General features: G+C 38.7%; 1 protein-coding gene across 1 annotated transcript in view; it reads right to left on the bottom strand.

The window, feature by feature from the left end:
- The window catches only part of LOC131953970 (collagen alpha-5(IV) chain), a 41,168-nt gene that overhangs the window by 17,460 nt on the left and 886 nt on the right, over positions 1-22,822 (bottom strand). Inside the window, exons 2-28 of the mRNA XM_059317425.1 lie at positions 18,907-18,960; positions 18,361-18,495; positions 17,299-17,343; positions 17,103-17,165; positions 16,867-16,947; positions 16,369-16,446; positions 16,173-16,235; positions 15,492-15,569; positions 14,171-14,326; positions 13,484-13,546; positions 12,583-12,681; positions 11,627-11,680; positions 9,581-9,677; positions 8,979-9,101; positions 8,430-8,735; positions 8,027-8,107; positions 6,662-6,759; positions 5,996-6,205; positions 5,693-5,861; positions 4,940-5,044; positions 3,873-4,087; positions 3,453-3,606; positions 2,688-2,801; positions 2,357-2,527; positions 2,105-2,194; positions 1,712-1,873; positions 1,104-1,199 (exon numbers count right to left, since the gene is read on the bottom strand). Coding sequence (XP_059173408.1) covers positions 1,104-1,199; positions 1,712-1,873; positions 2,105-2,194; positions 2,357-2,527; positions 2,688-2,801; positions 3,453-3,606; positions 3,873-4,087; positions 4,940-5,044; positions 5,693-5,861; positions 5,996-6,205; positions 6,662-6,759; positions 8,027-8,107; positions 8,430-8,735; positions 8,979-9,101; positions 9,581-9,677; positions 11,627-11,680; positions 12,583-12,681; positions 13,484-13,546; positions 14,171-14,326; positions 15,492-15,569; positions 16,173-16,235; positions 16,369-16,446; positions 16,867-16,947; positions 17,103-17,165; positions 17,299-17,343; positions 18,361-18,495; positions 18,907-18,960 — 3,160 coding nt within the window. The remainder of the gene's footprint in view (positions 1-1,103; positions 1,200-1,711; positions 1,874-2,104; positions 2,195-2,356; positions 2,528-2,687; positions 2,802-3,452; positions 3,607-3,872; positions 4,088-4,939; positions 5,045-5,692; positions 5,862-5,995; positions 6,206-6,661; positions 6,760-8,026; positions 8,108-8,429; positions 8,736-8,978; positions 9,102-9,580; positions 9,678-11,626; positions 11,681-12,582; positions 12,682-13,483; positions 13,547-14,170; positions 14,327-15,491; positions 15,570-16,172; positions 16,236-16,368; positions 16,447-16,866; positions 16,948-17,102; positions 17,166-17,298; positions 17,344-18,360; positions 18,496-18,906; positions 18,961-22,822) is intronic.

Genomic DNA, 22,822 nt, shown 5'->3' with positions numbered 1-22,822 from the left:
GCTAGAACATTTTATTACAACAACATTCACTACAAGAACTAATGTACTAGAACATTTTATTACAACATTCACAACAAGAACTAATGTGCTAGAACATTTTATTACAACAACATTCATTACTACTAATGTACTAGAACATTTTATTACAACAACATTCACAACAAGAACTAATGTACTAGAACATTTTATTACAAAAACATTCACTACAAGAACTAATGTGCTAGAACATTTGATTACAACAACATTCACTACAAGAACTAATGTGCTAGAACATTTTATTGCAACAACATTCAATACAAGAACTAATGTGCTAGAACATTTTATTACAACAACATTCATTACTACTAATGTACTAGAACATTTTATTACAACAACATTCACAACAAGAACTAATGTACTAGAACATTTTATTACAACAACATTCATTACTACTAATGTACTAGAACATTTTATTACAACAACATTAACTACAAGAACTAATGTGCTAGAACATTTTATTACAACAACATTCACTACAAGAACTAATGTACTAGAACATTTTATTACAACAACATTCACAACAAGAACTAATGTGCTAGAACATTTTATTACAACAACATTCATTACTACTAATGTACTAGAACATTTTATTACAACAACATTCACAACAAGAACTAATGTACTAGAACATTTTATTACAACAACATTCACTACAAGAACTAATGTGCTAGAACATTTGATTACAACAAAATTCACTACAAGAACTAATGTGCTAGAACATTTTATTGCAACAACATTCAATACAAGAACTAATGTGCTAGAACATTTTATTACAACAACATTCATTACTACTAATGTACTAGAACATTTTATTACAACAACATTCATTACTACTAATGTACTAGAACATTTTATTACAACAACATTAACTACAAGAACTAATGTGCTAGAACATTTTATTACAACAACATTAACTACAAGAACTAATGTGCTAGAACATTTTATTACAACAACATTCAATACAAGAACTAATGTGCTAGAACATTTTATTGCAACAACGTTCACAACAAGAACTAATGTGCTAGAACATTTAATTACATCAAAAGCTTACAGAGCTTTCTTACCTGTTTCACCTGCAATAGAATCACCACGCAGTCCCTTTTGTCCCTTTTCCCCTGGTCTGCCCTCTGGACCATCTCTACCATTTACACCATCATAGCCTGATAAAAGATACAATAATCCTAACACCATCTACCATTTACACCATCATAGCCTGATAAAAGATACAATAATCCTAACACCATCTACCATTTACACCATCATAGCCTGATAAAAGATACAATAATCCTAACACCATCTACCATTTACACCATCATAGCCTGATAAAAGATACAATAATCCTAGATTCATTTCATTCTAGATTAGCTTTCATAACCATTGTCACTCAAGAACGATCAGCGAGGTAGCAGTTGTTTGATTTTGGAGTTTTCTCTCCTAGATGGGTTGCTGTCCTCAACTAACGAGCCTCATTTACTCTGGGGTTGGAGCTCTCCTGCCACCACAGCATGTTCAGTTTGACACACTTAAGACACACATCAACCACCAGGCAAACTAGAGGGTCATTTATTGACAAACAACAGGCATCTCATTCATTGGGCTTACCTGCTCTACAACACAGTTTAGATATTTACTGTTATTTCATGGAGTTAGTTGACTTAGTTTTGCCTCTTACCAGGTTCTCCAATATCTCCTGTCATTCCACCATCTCCAGTAAAACCTTTAGCACCCTTGAGCCCAGGTAAGCCGCTGAAACCTTTTTCACCTCTTGCACCTGGTTTTCCAGGTGGTCCAGGATAACCTGGTGCTCCCATATCACCACGATCTCCTCTTCTACCTAAAATATGGAGCCAAATTTGATTCAAGTGCATTTCATTCTTTAAGTAAATTCTAGCACTTTATATTAGAAAAAGTAATTTAGTAAATGAAAGCCAATATTATTTTATTAGAAAAGTTTCATAGTACTAGAAAAACATAACAGAACAACAATGTTGGCATCAATCTGTTACCTTTAATTTGATCCTTGTACTTTAAAACTAAAAACAACAACAACCAAAAGAAAATTCACCTTGAGGACCAGGGTCTCCTGTAATCCCTATTAAACCAGGCATGCCAAAGTCACCATCTGGTCCTTGATCTCCCTGCTGACCTTTAGGACCTGGTAAAGTAAATGATACCACATGTGGCAGTGAGAGAAGAAATGTCTTTAGCACCATTTCTGTCTTTTGAAGTTCATATATGTATCCACTTCTTAACTAAAAGACTTTTTAAGACTTGATCTATTGATTCTGCAATAGCTAACATGTTTGATAACACTAACCATCAAATCCAGCCAAACCGATTTCTCCAGTCAAGCCTTGCAATCCAGGCACTCCTGGCTCTCCGAGAGCTCCAGGCTCGCCAGCTGATCCTTTGGCGCCAGGAAGTCCAGGCGGACCTTCTTGGCCAGGCAATCCCAAATCTCCATCTTCACCAGGGAAGCCAGACTCACCTGTGACAATATATCTTAATGTAAATTACCTCTTGCCAACGTTGTACCATAATATAGATCACACACATTAAATTATAAATTATTTCTTTTTGGTCTGATGTATTTGTACAAAGGTGTATAGCAACTAGCGAGTAAACTAAATATGTTTTTATTTTCTGACCTGGTAGACCCTCTTCACCAGGAAAACCCTTTAGACCTTTGGGCCCATTTCTTCTGTCCCCTTGATCACCTTTTGCTCCTTCTGAGCCAGCTAAACCATCAAAACCAGGCAATCCTGATAAGAAATAAAAAGGTCTTATTTACCATGCCATTTTATAAAGCAAGGCTCAAATTATAGATAATTGTAGGGGATACTTTAAACAAGGTACAATATATAGATCCTTGTAAGTGATACTTTAAATAAGCCTCAACATATAGCCTAGATCATTGAAAGTGATACAATAAATAAGCGTAAACATATAGCCTAGATCATTGTAAGTGATACTATAAATAAGCATCAACATATAGCCTAGATCATTGTGATACTATAAATAAGTCTCAACATGTGGCCTAGATCATTGTGATACTATAAATAAGTCTCAACATATAGCCTAGATCATTGAAAGTGATACAATAAATAAGTGTCAACATATAGCCTAGATCATTGTGATACAATAAATAAGCATCAACATATAGCCTAGATCATTGTAAGTGATACAATAAATAAGGCTCAACATATAGCCTAGAACATTATGATACTATAAATAAGTCTGAACATATAGCCTAGAACATTGTGATACTATAAATAAGGCTCAACAAGGCCTTACTCACAGGTACTACTGTGCAGAGCTGAGAAATACAATATTAAGTAATATGATGTTGGATTATTAATATAAGTAAAAATACACAGTTCAAAAAGTAGTTTGGCAACATTTGAAAGGATTACCTGACTCTCCTTCAATACCCATATCTCCCATCTGACCCCTTGGACCTTGAGCTCCATCAGGTCCTGGTAACCCCCTCTGACCGTCCACTCCTCTGTCTCCTTCTGTTCCTTTTATTCCGCTTTCTGCATCAAGTCCATCTGGACCCCTGAAACCCTGTTTTGTTTCAAATTGAACAGATGACAAAAAAATTGTGTGATTAGCCTTATTTTACCTTGAAGTGGTGACTAAATAAGCTGTGTGATTTGTCTTATTTTGCCTAAACTAAACTGTCAAGTTGAGAACAATTCATGCAAGCTGTTGTAAAAATTATCACCTTAGTCTCTGATCTACAAGAAATTTAAACTATCTTTGCAGTTACAATTCAGGAAAAACTAGATTTAAAAACAACAACCTAGAGAGTCAGTATAAAAAATACTAACGTCTTCACCCATCTCTCCATCTGGCCCTTTATCTCCACGATCCCCCTTAAAGCCCTTGACGCCATTAGGGCCTTGAAATCCTCTAATTCCAGGATAGCCCTTGAGACCCTGCTCCCCCTGGATACCATCAATGCCATCAGTTCCAGGGAAACCTGGCTCACCCTTCAGACCAATTGGGCCCATCTCTCCTTCTGGTCCTTCATCTCCAGGCTCACCTACAGGAGTAAGTCAGGAAACATAACCTTGATCATCAATACAGTCAGGAAACATAACCTTGATCATCAATACAGTCAGGTCATAATTTAGTCAGGAAACATAACCTTGATAATCAATACAGTCAGGAAACATAACCTTGATCATCAATACAGTCAAGTCATAATTTAGTCAGGAAACATAACCTTGATAATCAATACAGTCAGGAAACATAACCTTGATGACCTTTACAGTCAAGTCATAGTTTAGTCAGGAAACATAACCTTTGGGGTCATCCATAAACAATGTCACACTTGTAGGGCGAGGGGGGGGGTCCGTAATTTTGTGACGTGTGATGAGTGGAAGTCATTTTAAGTGGGAGAGTCTGGCTTTTTGTGTCAATGTGTGATGGAGGGGAGGGGAGGGGGGGGTGAGGAGGAAACAAATCGTAAAAAAAGCATGACATCATTTATGGATGACCCTTTTACAATCTCTATAGTCATCTCATAATTTAGTCATGAAATATTACCTTTATAATATTTACAGTCAAGTTATAATTAATATAGGAAATATAACCATTATATTCTTTACAGTAAATGTATAATTTAGTTAGGAAATGAAAACTTTTCAGTCAAATATTATATACCTACTTAAAAATATTTTAAGTTGGATGGTATTTAGTTGGGAAATGGGTTCTTTAGCATCATTTTTGTCACATGATATATTTTAGTCAGGTAATATATTCTTTTCAATTGTGTAATTCATGTTACACATATAACAAAACACTTAAAATTTAAATGCTACAACTATGTCAGTTAGATGTAATTTTGACAGATTATAATATAAAATGTTTTAACTGTATTAAGAATACTAACCAGGTTCACCAGGCTCTCCTGAAATGCCATCCATGCCTATCACACCCATCTCACCCCTTTCTCCCTTCAGCCCACCTTGCTTATGTCCAGGGTCTCCTGGTGGACCTAAAGATAACCAATTCAGTTATAACTAGAAATCAACAACTCAGACTGCATGCACAGTGTTTTTCTTGTGTTACACGTGCTTAGTATGACTGGGTTCTCCAACCTAATTTTTGTAAATTTTCAAAACCATGGTATTATGAAATAGGCCTACCATTAGATCTATATTTAATTGGTAATTTTATATTACAACACAGAATTTTGAAAAAAATATTTCTTGAATGTTTTCTTTTACAATAACAAGTTAGCTGAATCTAACAAGAGTTAGTAAAAGAAGCATTGATGATTATAGTTTTCTAATCTTTAAGAACTAGAGAAAAGTTTTTTTTTAAGCTGGCTGCTATTACTATTGCCATGGCAACCATTTTTTTAGAAGCATCCCCGATGCATGCAAACATTCCCTAAAGTACCCTAACTAAGATACACAAAAATAGTCTTTACTTTTTAAGAAATTTTCCCCCATAGATTAACCCCTTAAAGTATCTTTAAAACCAGATCACAGATCGTTAGAAGAAAATTATTTTTGATTCCTATTAAAAAATGAAGATAACTAATCCTACATGGCAGCCACCATTTATCTGCATGTTATAGGCCAACCAATCTAAGACTATCTTATTCAGCAGTAAAGAATTAGTTATTGTAAAATCTAACCTTGTGCACCAGGCTGTCCTTTTGTTCCATCAAATCCTGCCCGACCTTTTATACCTTTAGGACCTTTGGGTCCTTGAATACTGTCACCTTTCTCTCCTGTCATTCCAGGCATCCCATCAAAACCTCTGCTACCATCCAATCCCTCTTCACCCATGAGACCTTCGTCTCCCTGGTTTTGTAATTGATAAAGAGTTTGAATAATTATTTGTCAAACCTCGCTATCTTAAGCCATTTCTTTCTTAATGGTTAAAACAGCTGCAATAAGAAGAATTTTCCTATAGTAAAAATAAGACCACAACAAACCTGAAAACCTTTCTGTCCAGGTGCTCCAGGAAGACCATAGAGTCCAACTGGACCCATGGCACCTCCCAAACCAGGCGGTCCAGGATAGCCAATATCACCCACATCTCCTTTCTCCCCAGTGAAGAGTTCAACATTGTCCATTGGTATCTGATTTCCAGGTTGACCTTTTGGACCATCATCACCAGAGCTGCCTGGCATGCCTGGGAACCCCTGTAATGGTAAACAACATTATCTGAATGTCCCACTATTTAATCAATTATTGATAAGTAACATTATCTGTAAGTCCTACTATTTGATAAATTAATTGTAAAGACATTCTCTGTAAGTTATACTATTCAATTTATAATTGGTAAGTGATGTAATCTGTAAGTCCAACTATTTAATAAATAATTGGGATCTTCTCTATAAATTCTACTATTTTATAAATGATTGATAAGTGTCTTTCTCTGTAAGTTCTACTATTGAATAAATTACTGGTAAACACAATCTCTGTTAAGCCTAAGATTTAATACATTATTGGTTAGCAACATTCTCTGTCATCTGTACGTTTTACTATTTATAAAATAATTTAAACAATTGCCAAAACAGTTGCCTGAAAAAGTCATTAGTCATAAGCAATGTATGAATGTATGACATATTTAAATAAATAGCATATCTCTGACATACAGCAGGTCCAGGTAGCCCTGGTTGCCCAGGTAAACCAGGGTCACCAACAGGTCCTCTTTCACCTTGTCTTCCCTTAGGACCTCTGGAACCATCTTTGCCTGGATGACAAAATAATTTTTTTTTTACTAAAACAGTAATTACAAATTACCCCACATAATGCAGCAGTGGAGAGAATTTAATATTATTAAAAACAGATTCCGTTAGTAGCTTACAGATTGATAATACTTTTTAAAAATATCTATTTCACATAATTCACTTTAGCCATCGTTTTCATGCAAGTCTATAATTCGTGATTAATAATTTGGCCAGAAGAAGGGGTGGATTAAGCGTGAGTGGGGCCCCTGGCGGAAAATTTTTGGGGGCCTATATATCTATACCTATCTATCTATCTGTCGGTCTATATATCTATACCTACCTATCTAACTGTCTGTCTATATATCTATATATAATTTATATTACATTTTAGTTACACATATTAAATTTTCAAGCATGTTTAACATTGTAATTATAAATCCTGGTTTGCAAGGTTTTCTTTTTTACATTCAGATATGGAACTGGAAAGTTAACCCATTTGTTTGTGGTATAGCCATACTGACAGCAAGAAAGGCAGACATTTAGTGTCTGTGAAAATTTGATACAGAACTACAAATTTGATATAATAATTATATATGGAATTTCGTCAACCTAGCTATAATGGTACTCAAGTACAGACACACATACATACACACACACACATACACACACACAGACATACTGACAAAATTGCAAAACTATGTTTTTCTGACTCAGGGAGGTGTAAAATGATTACACAAATACAATACTTCCTCTATACTTCGTATACAAGAAAGTAAAAAAGGGGCGTGATTTTGTGTCCAGCGACTCAGAAGATGTTTCACATACCCATAACATGTATTGGAAACATTTGAGTCAGTAGATTCTCATATTATACACAAGTTGTTTATGTTCATTAGTGTGCTATTCTACTTAAAAAATCTAATTTGCGAGAAAGTTTAGAGGAGATCACTCCCGTTTTATTTTAGGGATGTGACAGAACGCGACAACAGCTCCTGTCAACATTGAGGCGGGGAGGGACTTTGTTTTGAAGGTTTTTTTTTTAATGTGGTGCAACTCAAATTTGTCAGGCCATTGTTTGTTAAATACAATCGCTTATTATTTAAAACATTCAAACGATCTTTAAACTAGCAGAAACAAAAGCCTGTCGGAAAATAAAATGTATTATTGTTGGTAAAGGCAAATTTTAGAGCCCCTAAAAATTGGGTGCCCCTGGCTGCTGCCCCCTCATCCCCCACTGGCCTAGAGTAGATGTGTTCTGAGTAAAAAAAAACAAAAATAAAAACAACCTACCCACATAGCCTTCTTCTCCTGGGTCACCTTTTGGTCCTGGGATACCATCTGGACACAGCCCACAGTCTTCACCCCGGGAACCTGTTGTTGTGAAAATAGCACATTAGACATCTATGGGTTACCGCATTATACTGTTACTATGGGTTACATCCTTATACTGTTACTATGGGTTACATCCTTATACTGTTACTATGGGTTACATCCTTATACTGTTACTATGGGTTACATCATTATACTGTTACTATGGGTTACAGCATTACATTGTTACTATGGGTTACAATATTAGACTATTGTATAGGGTTGAACATTCTATAACTAAAAAAACGGTCCCAAATATGTAGGCTACTCCACAATGACATGAACTTTAATTAAATTACATTTCCTCCAGCCAACACGGACTCACCTTTTTCTCCATCCTCTCCAAACACTCCATCGTTACCTGGAGGGCCACGGTCACCCCTAAGGCCAGGTAGGCCCTTTATACCTTTAGGCCCAGTGACATCGGAACCAATGTTGGGCAGACCCTTGATACCAGGTGGGCCGGCGTCACCCTGAGGACCTGGCAGCCCAGGCTCCCCGTCCCTCCCGTCTAGGCCAGGTTCCCCCACCTCTCCCACCTCATCATCTCCTGGCTCACCAGGCATGCCAGGGTCACCAGGCAAGCCAGGAAATCCTGGTTTGCCGTCTGTCCCTGCTTGTCCATCTGGTCCTGTCAAGACGGAGATTTCACTTATGTCAATATGCATTTGGTGGTAGGCCTATAAGTAGAACTATTGACAAATCTGATTATTGACAATTAATTTTCTAAACTCTGAGAAAGATTAATAACTTAATCCTTAACAGCTAACAAAACTCACCTCTGTGCCTAATCAATCATCTAAAATTTAACCATAAGGAATCTAACCCCTGTGCCTAATTAATCATTTAAAACCTAACAGCCAAGGAATCTAACCTCTGTCTCCTGGGTCTCCATCTTCAGATATTCCAATTTCTCCTTCAATGCCAGGCTCACCAGGCGGTCCAGGTGGACCAATATCACCATCTTCTCCTTGTTCCCCCGGAAACCCTTCCTCTCCTGAAATTGTTTTCAAATTTATTGCTTAGTTTAATTCACAACATGAGCATAGAAATTAATTGTTCTTATAAAATTGTGTTACATCTAAGTTTAATACACCCCTTAATTATCAAATAACCTGTTTGTAAAAAAAAACTGAAAAAAAAAACAACAACCAAAAAACAGCTGATAAATTAAAAAAATTAAACCTACATGACTGGTATATAGGAACACAACAACCAAAAACAGCTGATAAATTTAAAAAATTAAACCTACATTACTGGTATATAGGACAACAACAACCAAAAACAGCTGATAAATTTTAAAAAATTAAACCTACAATACTGGTATATAGGACAACAACAACCAAAAACAGCTGATAAATTTTAAAAAATTAAACCTACAATACTGGTATATAGGACAACAACAACCAAAAACAGCTGATAAATTTAAAAAAATTAAACCTACATTACTGGTATATAGGACAACAACAAACCCACCTTGCCTTCCACGTAATCCTTTATTACCAGGTTCTCCCTGTAAACCTCTTGATCCCGGGGCACCTTTTTCACCTTCTATATATTCACCAGGTTCACCCTAAGATGTAATGTCAACACTCATATACTATATGCATACCAAGCCATATAAACACATAGGAATCGCCCTGGGACTTAAACAGTATAACCCATAACAAAAAAAAAAGACTTTGCATTACTCTGCAGCTCTCAGAAATACTGACGAAGGACACACATGATTATACTATGTGAAAGCTATAAATTTCAAAATTGAAGCTAGATCTAGATTTTAAGTAGTGCAACTTACAATGCTGTAAACTTGACTTTTAAGTTTGGTAATAAAAACCAATCTAAACGCAATAGTATAAAATGAAAGAAAAAGCTCGAGACTATGCAAACCGACATTTTTGAGATAAGGGCAAAGTTTGAAACTCATAAGCTGATGTTAATAATTCAAGGAAAAGTACCATACACAAAAAGTGATGTTAATAATTCAGGGAAAAGTACCATACACAAAAAAGTGATGTTAATAATTCAGGGAAAAGTACCATACACAAAAACTCATGTTAATAATTCAGGGAAAAGTACCATACACAAAAAGTGATGTTAATAAGTCAGGGAAAAGTACCATACACAAAAACTGATGTTAATAATTCAGGGAAAAGTACCATACACAAAAACTGATGTTAATAATTCAGGGAAAAGTACCATACACAAAAACTGATGTTAATAATTCAGGGAAAGTACCATACACAAAAACTGATGTTAATAATTCAGGGAAAAGTACAATACACAAAAACTGATGTTAATAATTCAGGGAAAAGTACCATACACAAAAACTGAAGTTAATAATTCAGGGAAAGTACCATACACAAAAACTGATGTTAATAATTCAGGGAAAAGTACAATACACAAAAACTGATGTTAATAATTCAGGGAAAAGTACCATACACAAAAACTGAAGTTAATAATTCAGGGAAAGTACCATACACAAAAACTGATGTTAATAATTCAGGGAAAAGTACAATACACAAAAACTGATGTTAATAATTCAGGGAAAAGTACCATACACAAAAACTGAAGTTAATAATTCAGGGAAAGTACCATACACAAAAACTGATGTTAATAATTCAGGGAAAAGTACAATACACAAAAACTGATGTTAATAATTCAGGGAAAAGTACCATACACAAAAACTGATGTTAATAATTCAGGGAAAAGTATTACATAAGCTGCTGTACAAAATTCACGAGAAAAGTAACACAAACCTAAGCTGACGGACATAATTCATTTAAAAATATTATGCAAATTACCCTGATGTACACAAAACGCACTGAGCTACATAAAATCTTTATACATACGTGAAGTAATATTCTGAACAATTATTTGTAATTCCCCCAAAATTTTTCTTTCTTACATATTAAAACTGTTTTTTTTTGTTAGAACTAACCCGAATTTAATAAGATAGATTCTTAATTTAATCTAGAATATCCTTACTAATTGCAGCAATTTTCCTCAAACAAGCTGATTGGGGGGAGTGGGGTACTCTGTTGTCATTTTTAAAAACAAACACCTATATATTTGCAAAATACACTACAATCAATTTATAAAAGCAACATGTAAGTCAAACATGCTTACATGAACTACATGTAAGTCAAACATGCTTACATGAACAACACAGAAGTCAAACACAATTATATGAGCAACATGTAAGCCAAAAATTACATTAGCAAAATGTAAGTCGAAAATGATTACATGAACAACATGTATGTAAAATATGCTTACACGAGCAATGTGTAAGTCAACATACTTACATGAGCAATATCTAAGTCAAACATGATTACATGTGCAAGATGTAAGTCTAATATGACTTCAAGAACAACTGTTAAATCAAGATGAATACACGTGCAACATGTAAGACAAACTTGATTACATGAGCAACATGTAAGCTAAACTTGATTACATGAGCAACATGTAAGCTAAAGTTGTTGATACTATTTAAAACATTGGATCAGGTAAGGAGTCACTTACCCTTGCACCTTCTCGTCCAACTTGCCCTTTCACCCCTGGATCACCTGGTAAGCCCTGAGTAAAAGAAACGATGATTTTAAATCATTTATATACTCCATTTTATTCTTATCCTAAGTAATCTTATATAGAAACATGTCAAGTGAGAGATCCCACGATTGGGTGCCAACCCTTAAGTCATGAGTTCAGGCCCCTAGGATCAGTATCTGGTGACAACAATCTATCCAGGATAGATGACTATGTATTCAGACAACTGCTGCCAAACAGATGTTCTCGGTTGAACACTAATACTATTTGTTCATTTGAAAGCATGTTGTTTAAGCCATTGATCTAATCTGACCACAGTTCAACCCATTGATCTGGCCACAGTTCAACCCATTGACCTGGCCACAGTTCAACCCATTGACCTGGCCACAGTTCAACCCATTGACCTGGCCACAGTTCAACCCATTTACCTGACCACAGTTCAACCCATTGACCTGACCATAGTTCAACCCATTGATCTAACCACAGTTCAACCCATTGACCTGGCCACAGTTCAACCCATTGATCTGGCCACAGTTCAACCCATTGACCTGGCCACAGTTCAACCCATTGACCTGGCCACAGTTCAACCCATTGACCTGGCCACAGTTCAACCCATTTACCTGACCACAGTTCAACCCATTGACCTGACCATAGTTCAACCCATTGATCTAACCACAGTTCAACCCATTGACCTGGCCATAGTTCAACCCATTGATCTAACCACAGTTCAACCCATTGACCTGGCCACAGTTCAACCCATTGACCTGGCCACAGTTTAACCCATTGACCTGGCCACAGTTCAACCCATTGACCTGACCACAGTTCAACCCATTGACCTGGCCACAGTTCAACCCATTGACCTGACCACAGTTCAACCCATTGACCTGACCATAGTTCAACCCATAGACCTGGTTATGGACATGAGAACTGACCTTTCTGCCAAGGAGTCCATCCAGTCCCGGGAGACCACTTTCTCCTCTCATTCCCTTTGGACCAGAGCTACCAGTTGTTCCTGGTTTACCACGTTTGCCCTAAAAATAGAACCGTTGCTAAAATAATCAACATTAAGAGATAAAGACAACAAATTAAACTCTACATTGGTCTTCAACTAAGCGTAACATTTTTTCGGGTAACCTTCCTTTGAACAATTGAACTTGACAAGTTGAAGTGCTGTTTGGGCAGGGGGATTCTTAGATCACACATAAACTTACTGCCGTTTAGTATCTTCACCATGACAGGCTAAAATGTACACACTGCTAGTCAAGCAGCAGCACCATCAGCCATGACCTACACCATCAGCCGTGACCCACGTGACCCAAACCATCAGCCGTGACCCACACCATCAGCCGTGACCCACACCATCAGCCGTGAACCCACGTGAACCACACCATCAGCCGTGACCCACGCCATCAGCCGTGACCCACACCATCACCCGTGAACCCACGTGACCCACGCCATCAGCAGTGACCCACACCATCAGCCGTGAACCCACGTGAACCACACCATCAGCCGTGACCCACACCATCAGCCGTGACCCACACCATCAGCCGTGAACCCACGTGACCCACGCCATCAGCCATGACCCACACCATCAGCCGTGAACCCACGTGAACCACACCATCAGCCGTGACCCACGCCATCAGCCGTGACCCACGCCATCAGCCGTGACCCACACCATCATCTGTGAACCCACGTGACCCACGCCATCAGCCGTGACCCACACCGTCAGCCGTTATCCACACGTAACCAAAATGGTTTTGAATAATAAGTGACAGCGTCGCGAGAAATAATCTTTGCCTTTTGTATAATAAACAACTTCAAATTCCCATTTACCATACGACCATTAGGTCCTTTCTCCCCAGGCAGACCCTTGTCGCCCTTGTTTCCCTGAGGGCCCTGAAAAAAAATCAAATTTTGTTTTAGAACTTAATAAAGCTTGTAAGCTGCGAAACATTCGTCAGTATGGTACACCTAAACTACATGATACTTTGACACAATACAAAACTGACAGTCTTATAAAATAAAGTAATTTTTTAAGCCTTGTAAATTAAATTAGTTTTTTATGCCTTGTAAAATAAAGGAATTTTTTAAGCCTTGTAAAAAAGGGAATTTTTTAAGCCTTGTAAAAAAAGGAATTTTTTAAGCCTTTTAAAATAAAGAAATTGTTTAAGCCTTGTAAAATAAAGGAATTTTTTAAGCCTTGTAAAATAAATTAATTTTTTTAAGCCTTGTAAAATAAAGAAATTTTTAAAGTCTTGTAAAATAAAGTAATTTTTTAAGCCTTGTAAAATAAATTTATTTTTTAAGCCTTGTAAAATAAAGTAATTTTTAAGCCTTGTAAAAAAAAGTAATTTTTTAAGCCTTGTAAAATAAAGAAATTTTTTAAGCCTTGTAAATTAAAGGAATTTTTTAAGCCTTGTAAAATTAATTTTTAGTCTCGTACAACAAAAACCGACCAGTCTGTCAAAAAAAAAAGAAAAAAAAAAGAAAAAAAAAAGAAGTCAAATAGTAAATATTTACCGGTGAGCCAGTCCTTCCTTTATCACCTCGGTCTCCAAAGGGACCTTTATCGCCGATTACTCCCGGGGGGCCTTTGGGACCTTTTGTTATGGTGCTGTTCAAAGGGTTGCCCGCTACCCCAGCCACTCCGTCATCTCCAGGGTCACCCCTTGGGCCCTGAAAACATGCATAGTGCAGGTTTTTATATCACCAAACACAGGAACAGTATGTTTTGTATCACCAAACATAGGAACATACAGTGTGTTTTGTATCACCAAACAGAGGAACATACAGTATGTTTTGTATCACCAGAGGAACATACAGTATGTTTTGTATCACCAGAGGAACATACAGTATGTTTTGTATCACCAGAGGAACATACATTATGTTTTGTATTACCAAACAGAGGAACATACAGTATGTTTTGTATCAACAAACAGAGGAACATACAGTATGTTTTGTATCACCAGAGGAACATACAGTATGTTTTGTATCACCAGAGGAACATACATTATGTTTTGTATTACCAAACAGAGGAACATACAGTATGTTTTGTATCACCAAACAGAGGAACATACAGTATGTTTTGTATCACCAGAGGAACATACAGTATGTTTTGTATCACCAGAGGAACATACAGTATGTTTTGTATTACCAAACAGAGGAACATACAGTATGTTTTGTATTACCAAACAGAGGAACATACAGTATGTTTTGTATTACCAAACAGAGGAACATACAGTATGTTTTGTATCACCAAACAGAGGAACATACAGTATGATTTGTATCACCAGAGGAACATACAGTATGTTTTGTATCACCAAACAGAGGAACATACAGTATGTTTTGTATCACCAGAGGAACATACAGTGTTTTGTATCACCAGAGGAACATACAGTATGTTTTGTATCACCAGAGGAACATACATTATGTTTTGTATTACCAAACAGAGGAACATACAGTATGTTTTGTATCAACAAACAGAGGAACATACAGTATGTTTTGTATCACCAGAGGAACATACAGTATGTTTTGTATCACCAGAGGAACACACATTATGTTTTGTATTACCAAACAGAGGAACATACAGTATGTTTTGTATCACCAAACAGAGGAACATACAGTATGTTTTGTATCACCAGAGGAACATACAGTATGTTTTGTATCGCCAGAGGAACATACAGTATGTTTTGTATCACCAGAGGAACATACATAATGTTTTGTATCACCAGAGGAACATATAGTACAAGTTTTCTTATCACCAAATTCAGGAACTTAGCACATTTGTTGTAACATTACCACCACACTAGAAGAAATAAAACTTTGAGCTGCCAATGTGTACCTTTATTCCTTTTGGGCCCTCCTTGTCGTCACCTTTATCACCTCTTTCTCCCTTCAAGCCATCCAAACCTCTAGGTCCCTGTTAGTGGGGCAAGTTTATAAAATATTTTTTTAAAACAACCTAAGGTCCTGGCTTTTGACAAAATGGAATTAATTTTAAAACAGTATTAGCTAAATTGTTAATCTAATGGTGATATTGTGAGTGGACTGGTTTAATTGTTAATTATCTAAATTCTACTGTTGATATTGTGAGTGGACTGGTTTAATTATCTAAATTCTACTGTTGATATTGTGAGTGGACTGGTTTAATTATCTAAATTCTACTGTTGATATTGTGAGTGGACTGGTTTAATTATCTAAATTCTACTGTTGATATTGTGAGTGGACTGGTTTAATTATCTAAATTCTACTGTTGATATTGTGAGTGGACTGGTTTAATTATCTAAATTCTACTGTTGATATTGTGAGTGGACTGGTTTAATTATCTAAATTCTACTGTTGATATTGTGAGTGGACTGGTTTAATTATCTAAATTCTACTGTTGATATTGTAAGTGGACTGGTTTAATTATCTAAATTCTACTGTTGATATTGTAAGTGGACTGATTTAATTATCTAAATTCTACTGTTGATATTGTGAGTGGACTGGCTAGATTGTTGAACACCAATTGACGAAGACTCACAGGAGGGCCTGGGTCACCATTGGGGCCGTAATATCCTTCATCCCCTGGTTCTCCTTTAAATCCCTACAGAAATAAAAATATTCAAATATTTTCATCAGTGACTCAACCTTGAAATCAACAAAAGACTTATCAGTGAGTACATTTTGAGCGTCAAACATTGTGCCATGCCAGCCGCTAGCCAACAGACGTCACCTACTTTTGGCCCTGGAAGTCCTGGATCTCCCTGTTCACCTTTCAAACCTCTAGTGAAGCTAACAGAATCTCCCGGCATACCCTGTGTGACGTATGGAAAATGACATCTTTGTTAAAATTTATAAGGGTAATTTACAAGATCTTGTTTTGTAGCTGAATAAATAATATCAGTTTAAGCTCTTCTTCCTTGTTCTTAATTTTAATGTTGGAATGAATCCCCTTCAACACAATTGAGTATACGTGTCAACTGGTTATGCGCCATTGAGGCCATTGACTCCGATTTCAGCCTGCTTTTCTTTTTGGATTTGCTTCCATAGCCTTTGTTCAACCAAGAACTAAAAGGCAGCAGTTGTCTCTCCTAGAAGAGTGACTGTCCCCAGCTAACTAGCCTATTCTGCCCGAGGTTTGAACTCGAGACTTTTCGGTTTAGCAGCCATGAGCATTACCGACAAGACCACGCCTGGAGTTTAAGCAAAATACCCTAATCTTGGAGCCTACATACCTTTAGGCCTGGTTTGCCTTGCATCCCTTTTGGGCCTATTAGTCCTGATGAGCCAGGTTGACCTGCACGACCTGGTTGTCCCTTGATGAATTAAGAATAAGCTTGTCATTTAGGCGGTACGCAGAACATCAATATGGACAAGGTAAATAAAGAACATAATTTGTTCATGGAATATTAAATTGTCATTAATTGGAAACTCGAACAAAATTGAAAACAGAAAAAGTGATCAAAAATACCTTAGTTCCATTACACCCTGGAAAACCTTCTGGACCAACGGGACCTTCAAATCCAGGAGAACCCTGTATGTCAGTCAAACATTTGAGTTTTAGCAAATACGAATCATAAGATCAACCCTGTATGTCAGTAAAGTGTAAAGGGGGGGGGTACTGTTATTTCAAAAGTACGAAGATTGTTTTTAAAATGCAAACTTACGTCAATACCAGGTAGACCAACAGAACCATCATCTCCATTAACGCCCTGGGATGAAAAAAATATGTGGATATGTATATATTAAATCTATCCAACATCCAACAAACCATATCCCTTCACCCATCCATCCACCCATCCATCAACCCACCCACCCATCCATCCATCCATCCATCAACCCATCCATCCGTCCATCCATCCATCCATCAACCCATCCATCCGTCCATCCATCCATCCATCAACCCATCCATCCATCCATTCATCCATCCATCAACCCACCCATCCATCTATTCATGCGTCCATCAACCCACCCATCCATCTATTCATGCGTCCATCCGTTCATCCGTCGATAAGTCCACCCGTCCATTTGTACATCCGCCCATCCATCCATCAACCCACCCATCCATCTATTCATGCGTCCATCAATCCACCCATCCATCTATTCATGCGTCCATCCGTTCATCCGTCGATAAGTCCACCCGTCCATTTGTACATCCGCCCATCCATCCATCAATCCATCCATCCACTAATCCATCCATCCATTAATCCATCCATCCATTAATCCATCCATCCATTAATCCATCCATCCATTAATCCATCCATCCATCCATCCATCCATCCATCCATTAATCCATCCATTAATCCATCCATTAATCCATCCATCCATCCATCCATCCATCCATCCATCCATCCATCCATCCATCCATCCATCCATCCATCCATCCATCCATCCATCCATCCATCCATCCATCCATCCATCCATCCATCCATCCATCCATCCATCCATCCATCCATCCATCCATCCATCCATCCATCCATCCATCCATCCATCCATCCATCCATCCATCCACCCACCCACCCACCCACCCACCCACCCACCCACCCACCCACCCACCCACCCACCCACCCACCCACCCACCCATCCATCCATCCATCCATCCATCCATCCATCCATCCATCCATCCATCCATCCATCCATCCATCCATCCATCCATCCATCCATCCATCCATCCATCCATCCATCCATCCATCCACCCATCCATCCATCCATCCATCCATCCATCTTACCCTAAATCCTTTTTGACCTTGAGCCCCAGGTTCACCAGGTTCACCACGACGTCCCTTAAAACCTTCTGGTCCTTCATGGCCCGGCCAGCCGGGTAAACCTTCAGGTCCTCGCAAGCCCGTTAGACCCATCTCACCCTAAATAAGAGGACATCGAAATGTAGAGGACGACTGACAAGGAAAGAACGTATCAGAGTTTCTTCCAGGAAACAATGCGGGGGGGGGGTGCGAAGTCCCCCCCCCCCCCCCGAAAATTTTTACCGCCCCCCCCCCCCCCGAACGAAATGTAATTTATATAATTTATATAGAAAATTTATACTTTTAACAGTACCCCCCCCCCCCGAAGAAAATCTACCGCCCCCCCCTCCGAAAATTTCAAGTGCCCCCCCCCCCCCCCGGAGAAAAAAGTCTGGAAGAAACACTGGAACGTATACATTTGCATTTGGATGCAGTTCTGGAAAATATGACCAATGAGTAACAAATAAAGATGTTACAACATTGAAAAAACCCACACTTGCTTTAGATTGAAGTAAAACATTGAAAACTTACCGGCAAACCTTTTTGTCCTTTGCATATACAGGGTGGTGCACAGCCAGCGCATTGCTGTAAAAGATGTAAAGCGGAGTGTTACAAAAACTAGCCAACTGACTCCAGTATCAATGATTATATGATCAAAATATACGTTCGAGTTTTAATCTTGAGACCTCCACTAATTTTTTTCCCCAAGATATGACAATCATATCTTAAGAAGAGTTCCTGATGCAGGCAATTAGTTTCCCTTAAGATAAGTTTTTCCCTAAATTAGATACACAAAAATAAATAAAAACGACTTATTAATTGAGAAGTTTTTTTTTCCAGAGCACACCACCTTAATCATGTAATCATTTTAATTAGTTAAAAATAGATGACTCAGGTCGAACAAATAGAAGGCTGTAGCTGGCGCAAAGTAAAAAATAGATGACATTTGTCACAAAATCCAAAATAGATGATATTTGTCACAAAGTCAAAAACAGATGACATTTGTCACAAAGTCAAAAACAGATGACATTTGTCACAAAGTCAAAAATAGATGACCTTTGTCACAAAGTCAAAAATAGATGACATTTGTCACAAAGTCAAAAATAGATGACCTTTGTCACAAAGCCAAAAACAGATGACATTTGTCACAAAGTCAAAAATAGATGACCTTTGTCACAAAGTCAAAAATAGATGACATTTGTCACAAAGTCAAAAATAGATGACATTTGTCACAAAATCCAAAATAGATGATATTTGTCACAAAGTCAAAAATAGATGACCTTTGTCACAAAGTCAAAAATAGATGACATTTGTCACAAAATCAAAAAGAGATGACCTTTGTCACAAAATCAAAAATAGATGACATTGGTCACAAAATCAAAAATAGATGACATTTGTTTGACAAAAAGAAAGGGGTGTGGCTTGCAGCTACGAGCTTACAATGACTGACACTTGAGTTTAAATGTAGAACCACTCAAATAGTTGTAAGACTTACTACACTCTCGTGTAAGGATTCTCATGAATGGGAAGGGACGCAACTTTCACCAAACGGAGTAGTGGGAAATGATTTCTTTGAGTCATTGAAGTTGCGCCTACTCAAGTTTGAGGGGACTCGCAAGTCTTTATTCTTGAAATGGCCCATATAACTTATAAGGAAGGAAGTAATGATTGGTGGAGGGAAGATTTTTTTTTTCATAAGGGGCTTGGTTTTAGTGAATAGTCAAGGTCACGTTAACCTAGTAAATAAGATGCACACTGGTTGGCTATCAAGTATCAAGGCAAGTGAGCCACAGTTACAGACATTCGCTCCCACACAGACATGCGCCCACACAGACATTCTCCCACACAGACATGCGCCCACACAGACATGCGCCCCCACAGACATTCTCCCACACAGACATGCGCCCACACACACATGCGCCCACACAGACATGCGCCCACACAGACATTTTATCACACAGGCATGCGCCCACACAGACATGCGCCCACACAGACATGCGCCCACACAGACATTCTCCCACACAGACATGCGCCCACACAGACATTCTCCCACACAGACATGCGCCCACACAGACATGCGCCCACACAGACATGCGCCCACACAGACATGCGCCCACACAGACATGCGCCCACACAGACATTTTCTCACACAGGCATGCGCCCACACAGACATGCGCCCACACAGACATGCGCCCACACAGACATGCGCCCACACAGACATGCGCCCACACAGACATGCGCCCACACAGACATGCGCCCACACAGACATTCTCCCACACAGACATGCGCCCACACAGACATTCTCCCACACAGACATGCGCCCACACAGACATGCGCCCACACAGACATGCGCCCACACAGACATGCGCCCACACAGACATGCGCCCACACAGACATTTTCTCACACAGGCATGCGCCCACACAGACATGCGCCCACACAGACATGCGCCCACACAGACATGCGCCCACACAGACATGCGCCCACACAGACATGCGCCCACACAGACATGCGCCCACACAGACATGCGCCCAGACAGACATGCGCCCAGACAGACATGCGCCTACACAGACATGCGTCCACAGGACTTGTTAATCACCTGCAGATATTCATTCTCGTGGACATTCGCCACCACCGAAATCAACACCAAAGACACCCCACAACCCCCCCCCCCCGCCCACTGACATTAACCCACAACAGACATTAGCCCCCCCCCCCACCACCCCATCCCCAGACAGTAACCTCGGAGACAGTCGGTTATCCAGGCAGCTGCATTACATACAATCAACTAGACAGAATTTGGTAACAGACAGCTGCATTACATACAATCAACTAGACAGAATTTGGTAACAGACATCTGCATTACATACAATCAACTAGACAGAATTTGGTAACAGACAGCTGCATTACATACAATAAACTAGACAGAATTTGGTAAAAGACAGCTGCATTACATACAATCAACTAGACAGAATTTGGTAACAGACAGCCATCTTTACATAAAATAATCACCAACATCAAACCAACTAGATGAGCGACCACTACCAATAGACCACAAGATGAACCACCACTAACAATAGACCAAATGATGAACCACCACTACCAATAGACGACCCAGTAAGCGACCAATACCAATAGACCACTAGGTGAGCGACCACTACCAATAGACCACTAGGTGAACGACCACTACCAATAGACCACCTAGTCAGCGACCACAACCAATAGACCACTGGGAGAATGTGTGTAAATGTGGCTCACTCGCCTTGATACTTGATAGCCCACCAGTGAGCAGATACGCTTGACCGCTTATCGTCTTACTGTACCGTGTGTGATAACTCAACCATAACAAGGTCACGGTACAGTAGCTTCGCCTGGTGGCCATTTGCGTGTAGCCTGGGTTAGCCGTACTAAACACAGATTACCAATTGCGTGTAGCCTGGGTTAGCCGTACTAAACACAGCTGGCTATTTGCGTGTAGCCTGGGTTAGCCGTACTAAACACAGCTGGCTATTTGCGTGTAGCCTGGGTTAGCCGTACTAAACACAGATGACCAATTGCGTGTAGCCTGGGTTAGCCGTACTAAACACAACTGGCTATTTGCCTGTAGCCTGGGTTAGCCGTACTAAACACAACTGGCTATTTGCCTGTAGCCTGGGTTAGCCGTACTAAACACAACTGGCTATTTGCCTGTAGCCTGGGTTAGCCGTACTAAACACAACTGGTTATTTGCCTGTAGCCTGGGTTAGCCGTACTAAACACAGCTGACCATTTGCGTGTAGCCTGGGTTAGCCGTACTAAACACAACTGGCTATTTGCCTGTAGCCTGGGTTAGCCGTACTAAACACAACTGGCTATTTGCGTGTAGCCTGGGTTAGCTGTACAAATCACAGCAGACCAACTGCACGTACATCTCAACACAAATGTCAGTCTTAGTCATGCGGTAAATGAACGCTCCACTAGGCGATTGATGAGCTTCCATGTGTTAATTACTGAGACGATTCTGATGTCTAGTCTGTTTCGAGTCCGCTGTGTTAGTGTGCAGTTTGTATGACTAGCCTTAACCAAATGTCTAAGTTGGTTCTAGTGACTATCTTCGTGAACTGGTACATTACTCACACAAAGGTGCGGCACACACTAGTTTCAAATCACTGCATTAAACATTCATTTTATTTATTAAAAAATATGTAATGGCAAAAATATGTTGAATGTAAGAGTTATAAGATAACTCGTTAAAAAACTATAAAAATAAAAAATAAAATATGATTTCGACCCAGAATAGTTCGTCAAGTGTGATACAATGTTCTAGAGAAGAAAAGTATTCTTTTATCATCTCCTCTCCACCCCCCCCCCCCGCCCCTTCCCACCAACACTTTCCATTTTCCATATAACATTATATAACATTTCCATTGATCGTGGATTGAATTGAATACAGCTTTAAATACAGAGACC

The sequence above is a fragment of the Physella acuta genome, unplaced genomic scaffold, assembly GCF_028476545.2.
Source record: "Physella acuta isolate Inbredline_101_S28 unplaced genomic scaffold, ASM2847654v3 ptg000967l, whole genome shotgun sequence".
NCBI lineage: Eukaryota > Metazoa > Mollusca > Gastropoda > Physidae > Physella > Physella acuta.
Note: the sequence above shows the minus strand (reverse complement) of the source record. Positions and strands in the feature narration are given on the sequence as shown.